At 42.5% G+C, this 12,245-nt stretch overlaps 1 protein-coding gene across 1 annotated transcript in view; it reads right to left on the bottom strand.

The window, feature by feature from the left end:
- Window positions 1-10,448, bottom strand: part of LOC137429783 (sodium/calcium exchanger 1-like) — an 88,481-nt gene extending 78,033 nt beyond the window's left edge. Inside the window, 2 exon segments of the mRNA XM_078779848.1 lie at window positions 274-2,063; window positions 10,398-10,448. Coding sequence (XP_078635974.1) covers window positions 274-2,063 — 1,790 coding nt within the window. The 5' untranslated portion in view covers window positions 10,398-10,448.
- Window positions 10,449-12,245: the final 1,797 nt, after the last annotated feature.

Consider the following 12,245-nt stretch of genomic DNA (forward strand, 5'->3'; position numbering starts at 1 on the left):
ATGTTGGGAATGAAACTGCCATAGTTGGAATTGTCGAGGCTGAAGAGGATTGAATATGAGATGAAGAGGTTTAAGACCAGCAGATATAGTATCAGGATAATGGGATAGGGAATGAGGAGATGGAGATTGAGAATGAGGTCGAATATGAAATGAAGAGGTTGATTTGGACACTTTCTTTTTACTTTTTTTGCTAAAATGTATTTTCATTTGAAGGAGAGATCTTGGTGAGGATTTTAAACAAAGCAAAAGAGAGCGGCATGATGGTCTACTTACAAGATCTCATCATTGTCAAACTCCAGGCATCCGATGACACCTTCGTAGTCGATGCCACCACTTTTGGCAGTCCCATCCACCGTGTGATAAGGCAGTCCAATTCTGCCCCGTGCACCTGTGTTACGGAAGACCTTCACCTCCAGAGTCCCAACATTTTCACTGATGTGCAGCAATGGTCCTTCAAATGTGAACACTCCAGCATGGTCATCGTCTATTATTGTTACGGTCGCTATGAATGGCGATTCTATACGGGCAGCTGCAGTGATGTTGTGGTTCGGCTCATTATCGATCTCTGTGCTCTCAGTCTTGACGTTGCTGAGACGGACGAAGAAATGCTCATCCTCCTCAAATATATCATCATTGACGATGCCGACTAAAATCTCTTTTTCATCCTCACCTGCCAAAAACGTTAGCGTGCCTTCACTGTAGATATAATCCGAGCCTGCATTGGCAGTGCCATCTTCGGTCCTATAGACCACACTCACTGCAGAATCCAGGTCCCCTGTGCGCGCCACTTTGAGTGTGCACGATCCGCAGTTCTCCAGGCATCGGTACGTCCAGGGATTGAAGAATATCTTGCAACCGGTGTGTTCTTGGGGTCGCTGTTCGAGCTCACCTTTACGGGCCTGGTCGACGGCATGCTTTTTGAGTATGTTGCCAGCTCCAGTCAACTGACGAGTTGCATGGATACGATAGAAAGCACGGCTCTTCTGCTGATGGTTCAGCAGGTGGTAGTTGGCCATCTCTGTGAGCTGCTCTGTTTGTTTATCTGGATATTTGTGCTTCAGTTCTTTTAAGATGTTTATCATTTCCTTGCGAAGCTCTTCTTCCTCCTTGTTCTCCATGTCAACGGTGTGACTCTCATTGACTGGTGAATTGTGGGAGCTGGAAGTCTTATTTTCTATTTCTATGCCGTTGTGTTGATTCGTATTGCTACCTTCGCTTTCTACTATTATCCCTTTGTGGTTGTTGGTCCTATACTCTCTGTAGAAGCCCTTGGTAAAGAATAGTCGTCTATCGGTCATCCAGGCAATGATGACGCAGATCGGGAAAAAAGAAAGCGTAAGGAGGCCTTCCCAAACATCAACAACATTTGGAGAAATAACGGCCAGAATGAGGTAAAGCCAAATGTAAGCAAAAATACTCCAGGCTGTGGTGACAAAAAACACTCTGGGATGTTTAACTCTGCGTACCTCTCCATCAGGAATGATGTAAATGCAAACAGCGATGATGACGAACATGTTGAAGGCAGCGCTGCCTACGATGGTATTGGGTCCAAGTTCCCCTGCCTCAAAACCGTGTCCACAAACCTCAATAACGCTCAGCAAGATCTCTGGAGCCGAGGAGCCTAAAGCCATGAGGGTCAGGTTCGATACCGTTTCGTTCCAAATAGGTACCGAAGTCGTCGTCGTTTCTCCATTGGCCTTCTTGATGACGACGACTTTTTCCTTCGACGTAATGACCTCGATGGAGGCCATAAAACGATCTGCAATGATGGAAACACCAAGGAAGGTGTACAGCAATGCCATAAAGTACACTATTGCTCTTAAAATTTTATTTTCCAAAGAAGGACTGTCAGGGTTCCAGACTGGAAGGAAGATTCCCTTGGAACATTTGCTGGCTTCTTTACACGTTGTTTGATTTGCTGGTGCCGTAAGAGACTCGGCTGTTATTGGGGTAGTGCACACAAACAGTACCACGATGATGTCGAGGTACAGGTAGACACCGCTGAAGGACAAGCTTCGCTTGGCCATTTTGAAGCTTGATTGTACATCCAATGTCTGCACCATCTGCACAAAGAAACGCTTGTTAGACACATTTCACTCCTACGTGTATTTTATAAAACTTGTGCAATTTATCACCTTGCTGTACTTATTTATTTACTTGTATATTTATTTGTTATTTCAAATATGTCTACAGTCTCAAATATCCAACTCTTCAGAAATCTCTAAATGCCTTGGATATTTCACATTTTATACTGTATGATACAGCGCCTTTCATGTATGTAGAGAATGGGCTCTGTTACTTGGTAGTGTAGAGGATATAATTGATTTATAACAAGGCACAGGGAGTGGGAAGGTGGAGAGTGATAGAACTCACGATATGTCATGCATGTCGTCTTCATTAAAATGCAGCAAATTTATTATTCTTGCCTGTGTCCTTTTATTAGTCTCGCCCCAAAGGAGATACGAGATTATTGCAGTGTGTGTGTGTGTGTGTGTGTGTGTGTGTGTGTGTGTGTGTGTGTGTGTGTGTGTGTGTGTGTGTGTGTGTGTGTGTGTGTGTGTGTGTGCATGTCGATATATTTTCGCTTTAAAAATTGTTTACAACCGCTTGTCTGATTGATGCGAAACTTTATACATAGGAGTTGCTCCCGATTGAGAATATTTTAATGCCAGCTCTGACATCATAGGTCACATGGTATGGCAACCATATTTGATTAAAGGAAAATAATGGGACATCATTATCTCCCAAAACAGCTCAACAACAAAAAAATGGAAACATGGCATATGTCACCAACTCCCCATGGGGTATATAGGGTGATAATGACGACGTCATTGGTAAAGTGGTATTCCCAGCCATAATTTGTTAAATGAAATCCTTATCCAAAAATCTGAAACATCATATGTCTGATATATGACCCGATGAGAGTGTAGGATGAAATTTCTGTCACATGGTATGGCAGTCATATTGGATTGAAGGAAAAAAATCATGGACATCATTCTCCAAAACAGCTCAATGAAAAAAAAAATTAAACTTGGCATATGTCAAAAAAAATAAAATCATAATTGGTTGAAATGAAATCTTTAACCGAAAAATCTGAAACTTCATATATCTGATCTATGAACCGACGTGAGTGAAGAATTAAATTTGTGATGTTCATAACCTGTGCCAATAAACTATGTGACCTAATAGGGTGCATGGTCGGGTATATGGTCCATAATAGCAGTGTGTTCAGTTAACGATGGTATTTTTATTCAGAATGAATGTGTGAGGTGAAACTATGTGCTATATTAGTGCCGTTCTAGTTTTATTTATTTTAAATCGCATCATTCTGCTCTTTCAATTGTACCAAATTGGGGGAAAGAGGGTGGTGTGCGGTTGGAGGTGGGGGCAAAACAGGAAGACTGCGAAAAGTTTGTTTCATTTATACAGGTGTCAGATATAATTGTAGGGTTTACATAATGTATGATCAGTTATTTATTACATACCCTTACAACACCAGTGTATGACCTAAAATCATACCAGTTTTTTTTTCTACCTTCCACATATAATATAGCTTTTTGCATACTGTCACGTTTGTGGGGATAGGGGATGAAATACCGTAGTACAGATAGGATTGTGTAGTATTAGCATGGACCGCGTGCGAGAAGGAAGCCAATTTTGATGTATGTAAGTAGAAAAACTGTGAGCTTAAGATTGTTTATGTGTTCTTCACACGGGGGATGGGGGGGAAGAGGGGGTTGGGGGGGGGGCTGGGATTGAGCGAGAGACGTTTTGGTGCCTGCTGCCCGGCTCGGTCTGCTTAAGCAGACCGGCGCCATTGTTTGGGCACTTCGACGTGCGGTTTCTCTCGTCGACCAACCCCACCAAAGTGCTCATTGAGACCAGAGCTGAGTACCGGCAGAAAGGGGGGTTTCTCTTTTATTTTCTCTTTCCCCTTGTCTGTTTTGAGTCTGTGTGTGGAGGTACCTCAATTAGGATATTTGTTTGTACCTCACCATTCATTTTTGGTTCTTTGATTTAAATCATTAAATTCCTTACAGTACATTTTCTTTGTTGTGTTTTGTTTGCATGGTGTTGGATCCGAGGATAAACCTGTGTGGCTTTCGTCCGTGCAGGTAAGCATTTTGGTTCCGTCCGCATGCGCCAAAAAGTACCGCCGATTTTCGGCTTGATCGCCTCGGAGTAAAGACCGACCGGCTATCCGTTCAAGGCCGATTTTCATCGGCCACGGACTTGACAATACATTCAGAAGACCGACTGACAAATTGTCAAAAGATACCATGGTAAGGGCCATTGAGGATGTGGTGCATGAACGGATGGGGTAATGGAAGGCATCTACAGCATACCGCAGATGACACTGGAAAGGGGAAAATGTCTGGAATTATTGAACACGCTTTTATGAAAGGTGTTTTTGAGGATTGGTTAAGTTGGGCCTATTCCAACTTGCTAGTAGATTAGACATATGCGCTTGTTGTTGAATCGCACAATAAATATGAATATGATGCAAGAAGTTCCCCCTTTTAATTTATTCAAGTTATTTTACACCATTTGTCTGTTAAGAAATATAAATCATTATGCCAAAATGTCGCAATTGATAAAACCTGGAACAGGATATTGCCTTCCATTTGAGTTTTCCTCTGCTTTTGGGCATTCAGTGCTGTCTTCAGCACCAGGACGACAAAACCTACGTCAAGCCAATGGTGAAGCAACTCTTCACCCTGATGATGACTGAATTTGGACATCTATCATACCTCATACATGGCATACTCATGACAGAATTTCAAATGCCTATAAGAGCAACATACTTCATGCATTTGAAGAAGAGGAGGGTTTGGCTGGACTGAATTGTCTCAATGGGTTCCTGAAGGTATTCAGATCTCGCTCTTCGCAAACCAGAACCTACTAGAGGCAGGTCTTGCCCAAACAATTGCTGACTTTTCCTCTGCATTTGGAATACCAGGTTCAACCAATCAACACAGACATCTCGCGAGATCTTGTTGGGGAGGTCACGGTTTTTCGAAGCTGTTCCACGATCTTCACGCACGCTCGAAGTTAAGTAATTGTCACATTTGTATTTTTGTCGAAACTGTATTTATCTTACGTGTGTGTACCTTTTGCGTGTCCCTCGGAAGATTTATCGGTGTTAATCTTTCATACCTGTAAAAAATAGTCGAGTATTTCGTGCCACGCGGCCTAGTTGTTGAAGCTTCCGACCTTGAGGCTTGGTTCTCTCCGGGCATCCAAAGCGGTTATTTTTTCATTTGTGTGTTTGTCAAATTTCAACTTGTTATTTTATCGTCCATGCGTTATTGTTTGTTTATAGTTAGTTTTGGTTTTAATTTCCTGTAACTCGTAATTAATTAATCGTGTTCTGCTCCACGTGTGCGGCCTTGTACCGCCGTCGGTGTTTGTTAACTTAAGTCCCCTACATCGTGTTTTGCTTGGCTCTTAGTTTTTTCCCTTCTACCCCGAACATAATACTCTTTGCCTAGCGTTTTAAATCCCCCCCGCCCCCCCCAAAAACAAACAAAAAAACATTTATTTTCATTTCACCACGTGTGCTGTTTCATCCTGTACTTTCTGTCCAGGTGTGCTGTTCGCCCCGCCCCCATTATCTCCTTGCCATCCACCTTTTGCCCTGTTCACGTGACTCGTGGTGGTCCCTCTCGGCTCTCCCCCCGTTGGTATTTTGTGCATATAAGATTGTTTACGGTTCTGTTTCAATATTATTTAAATATGTTTAACCTTTCCCCTTCAGTGTTTTATTCAGTGGTATATTACAACACGCTGTTTTTCTTCCTATTTAAAAGGCTTTTCTCAATTTCCTCTCCAACTCATTCCACGTCAAAAAAAAAGAAATTCAATCTCTTATACGTCTCTCTCACTACATGGTCTAAATTCACATTCATTCCATCCCTCTTCCATCGTTCTGAATCGGATTGCTAACTTGAAAATCACAACAAACCCAATTTGTTATCAATGTTCGTCTTTCATTAATCATCCACTTTCTAAACTCCCCTCTTGCCCCTCCCCTCCAAATCCCCCCCTTGCACCTACACTCCTAAACTCCCCCCTTGCCCCTCCACTCCTAAACTCCCCCCTTGCCCCTCCACTCCTGAACTCCCCCCTTGGGGAGTTCAGGAGAGGCAGACTACTTTTGCCTCTCCTCAGAAAAGGTTTTGGAACCACTACGCATCCATTGAGACCACGTTCAACTAATGTGTATCTTAGGGTTTTGAACAAACATTAACACCCATACTTTCAGCACGGTTATGAGACACCTGCACATTAACACCCATTCTTGTGAGAGTCAACATCAATCTGGCTGTTCTCAGAGAGCCGCCTCAACACTGACAAGTCTGGAAGTTTACTCAGGCCCCCAGGCAAAAATAGCATCCCTATACTAGAGTAATTCTCTGCAAACTACTGTGATTAGAACTGTAACCAAGCTCTAGTATTAAGGAGTCATTCCCTGCACACTACTGTGATTAGAACTGCAATCACATCAGTTACCGGCAATCCCTACTGCAGCAAACATAAATCACAATAGTGTAACCTATGGTAATGCTACGGTGAACTTAAATTGCCAGCAAGTATGTAAGAGTATAACTACTTCTAACGATATCGTTTTTGCATAGGATAGATTGGCAGGGACTGCAAGCAGTCATCTCACTTCAGGACTGGACTTCATATCTACTGCCCCTGTTGTTAATTTAGCCTGGGAATTTTCTACAGAATCCTGCTCTCTCTCTTATACACTGATCAATCCCATGTCGTCTTCAGTTATCCTTCCCTTCTTCCCACCGATGGTATACTGAATACTATGTTTAGGCAGTTGCTTTGAAATAACTTGCCTTCTCTTACTGGAAAGCAAACGTGACCGAAGGCAAACTCATATCATTCCAAAAAGCCCGCAACAAGTGTGCGTCCACTCTCAGGGGCGTGAAAAAACAACATCTGTCCAACCTCAAAAATGAACTTTCAAACTTGTCTCCCTCCTCTAAAACATAGTAGCGGTGCCTTGTTAAGTTTATCTCCGGAGTATGCTCCCCCTCTATCCCTTCAAATGATAGCACAGCTGAGTCTGCTCATGAGAAGGCCAAATGCCTCAATTCTGTGTTTGCTTTCAAATATTGTCCCCGACCTCTCACCCTCAGAACCCACCCTACCCAGTCACACCCAACTGCTCCCAGACTCTGTCTTTCACCTGAGAAGGTGAAGTTACTGGCAACCCGAGACTGTGATTCTGCAACTGGACTGGACAGGCATCAGGTCACATGTCCTGAAAACCTACTCTGTTGCTCTTGCACATCATTTTCTGCTCTTGGCCATCCTCTTTCTGCTCTTTTCAACCTATCATTTGCCTTAGGTCATCTTCCATCTGATTTGAAGTCAGTCAACATCATCACATTACATAAACAAGGTGCAAAAAGTGATCCCTTCGACTACAGACCTATCCGTTTACTTCCAATCATCAGCAAGGTCCTGGGATCCATCATTGCAGTTGACTTAAAATCCTTCCTTTTCTGCAATAACCTCATGTCAGATCACCAGTTCAGATTCAGACCAGGTCACTTTGCCTTGGATATGCTCATTCTACTCTCCTAACAATGGATGGAGGCCCTCAATGTCAGACATGAGAACAGGGCCGTCTCTCTGGACATACAGTATCTCGAGCTTTATATACAGTCTGGCACCCCGCCTTGCTGTCCAAACTCCCTTCCTATTATGGCATCCAATGCCAACTCCACATATGGCTTACTGACTTTCTTCACTCTCGTAGCCAATATGTGGCTGTCAATATAATCCTTTCATCTCCTCCTCCTATCAAAGCTGGAGTGCTGCAAGGCAGTGTTTTGGGCCCAGTTCTATTCCTAATCTTCATCAACGACCTCTCCGTCTCTCTGAAAAATCCTCTTTTCTTTTTGCTTATGACTCCACGCTTTGCTGTGACATCCCTTGTCCTTCAGACAGGCAGGCTCTTCCCTCTCTTCAGACCTTCATAAAATCACAAGATGGTCAAACAGTTGGAATATGTCTTTCATTCCTGACAAATATCACACTCTCCCGATCTCTCTCCAAAAGGACCGTATGGCAAACCTTCCCATCTATTTTCTTAACAATCCTCTTGAGTCACTCAAACTCTTTAGTCTGACTATCAGCCATGATCTTTCTTGGGCAAACCACATTTCAAAGTTTGCCTTCAAAGCTAGTTGCAAACTGGGCATCCTCCTTCCTTGGCAAACCTGAACTCTTATCCACCTACAGTTCAAGGCCTTCATCGTCAGCTTGATGGAGCTTGAGGCTCTCCTGCATGGGCTGGCACCATTCCTCACACCTCACTTAACTTGATGCCATGGAAACCAAGGTCTTCAAGGTAATTGCAATCCCTACAATAAAACTGAGTCTATGGGCCTATCACTTTCCCATCACAGATAGGTCGGTGGTTTGTCTTCTACTGCCTCCTTTCTGATCTTGCAGTCTCGATCTTTCCGTGCTTTGTCCCCCTTCCATAAACCATAAATCCATAAATCCCCATTCTGGTAAAAATCCCAAAATGCAGAATCACTGCTAACTTCCACTATTTTGTTCCTCTTTTTTTTCCTGCTTATGGAACCAACTTCCACATTCTCATTCTTCCCTCCAGGTCTTCATAACAGCAGTTCACCAAAATCTCAGATCACTCCCATCCAAAACCATGATATTTTCTATGCTGGTTAAAATTCCCCCCTCACACTACCGCAAGGTGGCAACTAGTCTTGCACACAGCTTCTGCTGAAACGTGAAGCCTGACTGCAAAATCTGCTCCATGGAGTCTCCTTCACCAATTAAGACGTTGATTCCTCTGTACATATGTGATATTTACTTCCCAATACCCACAGTGTCAATCACTGCAGATTCACCACGCCACAATGATACCACTACGGTCCACATATACTTTTATCATCCTTGTTCAATGCCTGTTTATGGCTTAACGGTCGAGGTCCTAGGGTCTTGAGTTCAAGTTCTTGAGTTCAAGACCCTGTTGTGGCATTGCATTAGTACCAGCTGCGTCGACTCAGCCTGTCATCCTTCCGAGGTTGGCAAAATGAGTACAAGCCAGCTAATAAGGAGGCATTGCATCAGCGGCATAGCCACGCCCCAAGGAAATGATGCAGCCAAGCCGCCAGAGGCCTCTTATGAATAAATCAATCAATCCTTGTCCAGGTGTGTTGAAGGGTGCTGAAAGACAGATAAGTAATTTGGTGTGTTTACTGCACCTCCTGCCTCGAAATTGGGCTTTACCCCTACACCTGCATACAACCCACTGTGCCTACCCCAGTCCGCCCGTGAGTTGCGGAGACCTGACCGTGCACTGTGCAGTGCTCGCCCACAGATGGGTCCAAGCCTCTCCACCTTCCTTTTTCGCTCTGATCCTTGTCCCCCAATCGCGTTATCTGCTCTTGCTTGTATTCCATTCTTATTTTGCATTCCATTAATTTATAAGAAAAGGGAAATTTGCGAAATAAAAGACGCAGTGGTGTTCTCGGGGGCAATCTGGACCAAGCCCAAGTCTACAGAATACCTGAGCTCAGTTGATGGAGTTCAGCTTGCACAGCTGTGTCCTGACAGAAGCCAAAAGGTAACCCAGTTGCAATCACCTCTAGCCCCTTAAAACAAAGCACTGTGAGCCGTGAGGTCTGTGACACGCTTGGTGAACTTGAACGTGATGAACTCAAACGTGAAGCCAAACACCGCCGACAAATGCAGCTCAATATTGGTAATTAAGAGACAGTTTGAGTCGTTCTTTTTTCTTTTTTTAACCAAAAACCTTATTTCTTTTTTTTAATACGCTTATTTAATTTGCTATAATCATTGTGTTTTCAAATACAATATTTAATCTGCTTTTTCCACTTGAATAATAGTAATTTTTCTTGAATAACTTGAATTAATAATTTTAATTAAAACAATATTACTTATTTTTTTCTTGAATTTTTTCTGCTTGAATAATAATAATTAAAAAATTCTTGCTTGATAATTGTGAAGTTCATTGAGATCGTTAACGACAAAAGGCCCTTTTTGTGGGGATACTGAATTTGTGGCGAAAATGGAAAATGCAGTAAAAACTGTTACCTGGGACCATCAAGGAGTTGTATATGTTTAAAAGAAACTTCGACAAGAAGCTTCTGAGAACCTACAACATTCGATTTCGGGAGATGTGAAACAAGAGTTGTTTCGTATTTTATTTGAAATCGAAGAGGAAGAGACCGATTGACATGAAATCGTCTTCGCTCTTACTTCAAAATGTCAAATTCACTATGAAAGTGGAACGAGCAATCATGTGATCATGTTTAGAAGGTAATGAAGGAAAGCCGGAGACAAAATGAGTGATGGGTGCAGAAAACGCGGAATCTCACCTGTGAGAAAATGTGGCACAGGATCGAGCGCAGGTAGAGGTGAGAGCTCGCTGTGGCCGCGCTTAGAGCGCCTCGCGGAAAGGTGTTGCAAGGTGATGGATCCACCTGTTCGGGTCATGAACGTGGCCAGAAAAGCGCTTCAAAAAGCACATCGGGGCACCGCTCAATATCGAAGATGTTTTTTTTTAAATGCGCAAAACTAATCCTCGGTGCGCGTTCACCTGATCGCAAGCGGACTTTGTTTGAACGTCGGATTAGCCGCCGAAGGGGCGAAGTGAACTCGAGGAAATGTCTATAGTGGATCAAGTGGGTGTGACCGTAAGGCGGCAGGTGTCGTGGGCGGGGCTTGGCCCTGTGGACCCTCGGTCGTCACTCGTTGCTCCCGGCGACGGTCAGGTGGGACTTACAAACGGCTTCTCACGCAGGTGTAGAAAACGGAGCAAATGATTTATCTTTCCACGATGGATGCGCTTTATGTTCTCTTGGATTCACCATCCAAATTCGTCCACACATAGATGCATACAGGTACAAACAAAAGCTTCAATCAACCCCTAAAACACGAGTTTAAGTGGGGGCAAGTTTGGGGTGAAAGAAGCATGGAAGGGTTCACATGGAGGAAATCTAGATTGTTTTCATTTGATGAAAATTATTTTGGTTTCATCTCATCGGTCACTTCGTTCGCAGTTCGTTTCCATCACAATTCATTGTATTATACCGAGATTATAAAAATATTATAATCGATCAGATAAAAATCTGTGTATTATATTATAATCAAATAAAATATTATTATATTAATATAATAATATATATTAATGTATATATATATTAATAATATATTAATATAGGTCAGATAAAATAAAATATTATAATCGATATTATAAAACGAAACAGCTCAATCGATCAGACAGAATTACCTGCTGTAATTAAAGACATCATTATCGAAGCATTATATGAGTTGATTTGTCGCCGGAAGTAAGTATTTTAGTAAAATTACCGTAATTATAATGAAGATGCTAAATGCATAGATTCACTTTATCGCATTTTTAGCTTTCTTCGTAAAGTCTCGTGTTGATCTGTTATGGTGCTCCATCTCAAACCCTCACTCACTGTGCAGGTGGACCCTGCAGGTACAAATATTCCACAAGATTTTGTGGAAAGAGGTCCAGATGAGAATGGAAGAAATGTATCTTGTGTGACATTCGAGCGCCGAGCGCCTGGTAACTCTTCAACATCTTGTCCACTAGCTCTTCATAATTTGGTGCTCGAAAATTTCCAAGGTAGTTGTTAGCAAGAGCCACAAAGCTATCCCAAACAACGCTTTCCAGCTCAGATAGTCTCGTTACAAAGTCCTGATTAGTGAGTACAAGACGAATTTGAGGACCATTGAAAACACCCGCCTTTACTTTGGCCTCAGATACAATGCCTTGGAACTTCATCAGCAAGTAGTGGAAGCCAGCACCATCTTGATCCATGGCCTTCACAAAGTTCTTCATCAAACCAGGTTTCAAATGAAGTGGTGGTAAGAATACCTTCTCAGGGTCAACAAGAGGTTTGTGAATTTCAAATGAAGTGGTATTCCTATGGTATACTGGTTCTCAAAAACTGGATGTGCTAGTGGAAATTGGATATCATAATCGAAATCTACAGGTTCATGTTGGTTAGAATCACCTCAAAATATACTAGAACCATAAAACTTGTAAAATTTTGTTGACCAGTGTTATCATTAGCATCGTCATTATCAGCATCACTATCATCATCAGTATTATCATTATTATCACTAGCATCATTGTTATCACCATTATCATCAGTGTCATCACTATTATCATCATTATTATCACTAGGATCATT

The sequence above is a fragment of the Myxine glutinosa genome, chromosome 6 (assembly GCF_964187855.1).
Source record: "Myxine glutinosa chromosome 6, kmMyxGlut1.1, whole genome shotgun sequence".
NCBI classification, from domain to species: Eukaryota; Metazoa; Chordata; class Myxini; order Myxiniformes; family Myxinidae; genus Myxine; species Myxine glutinosa.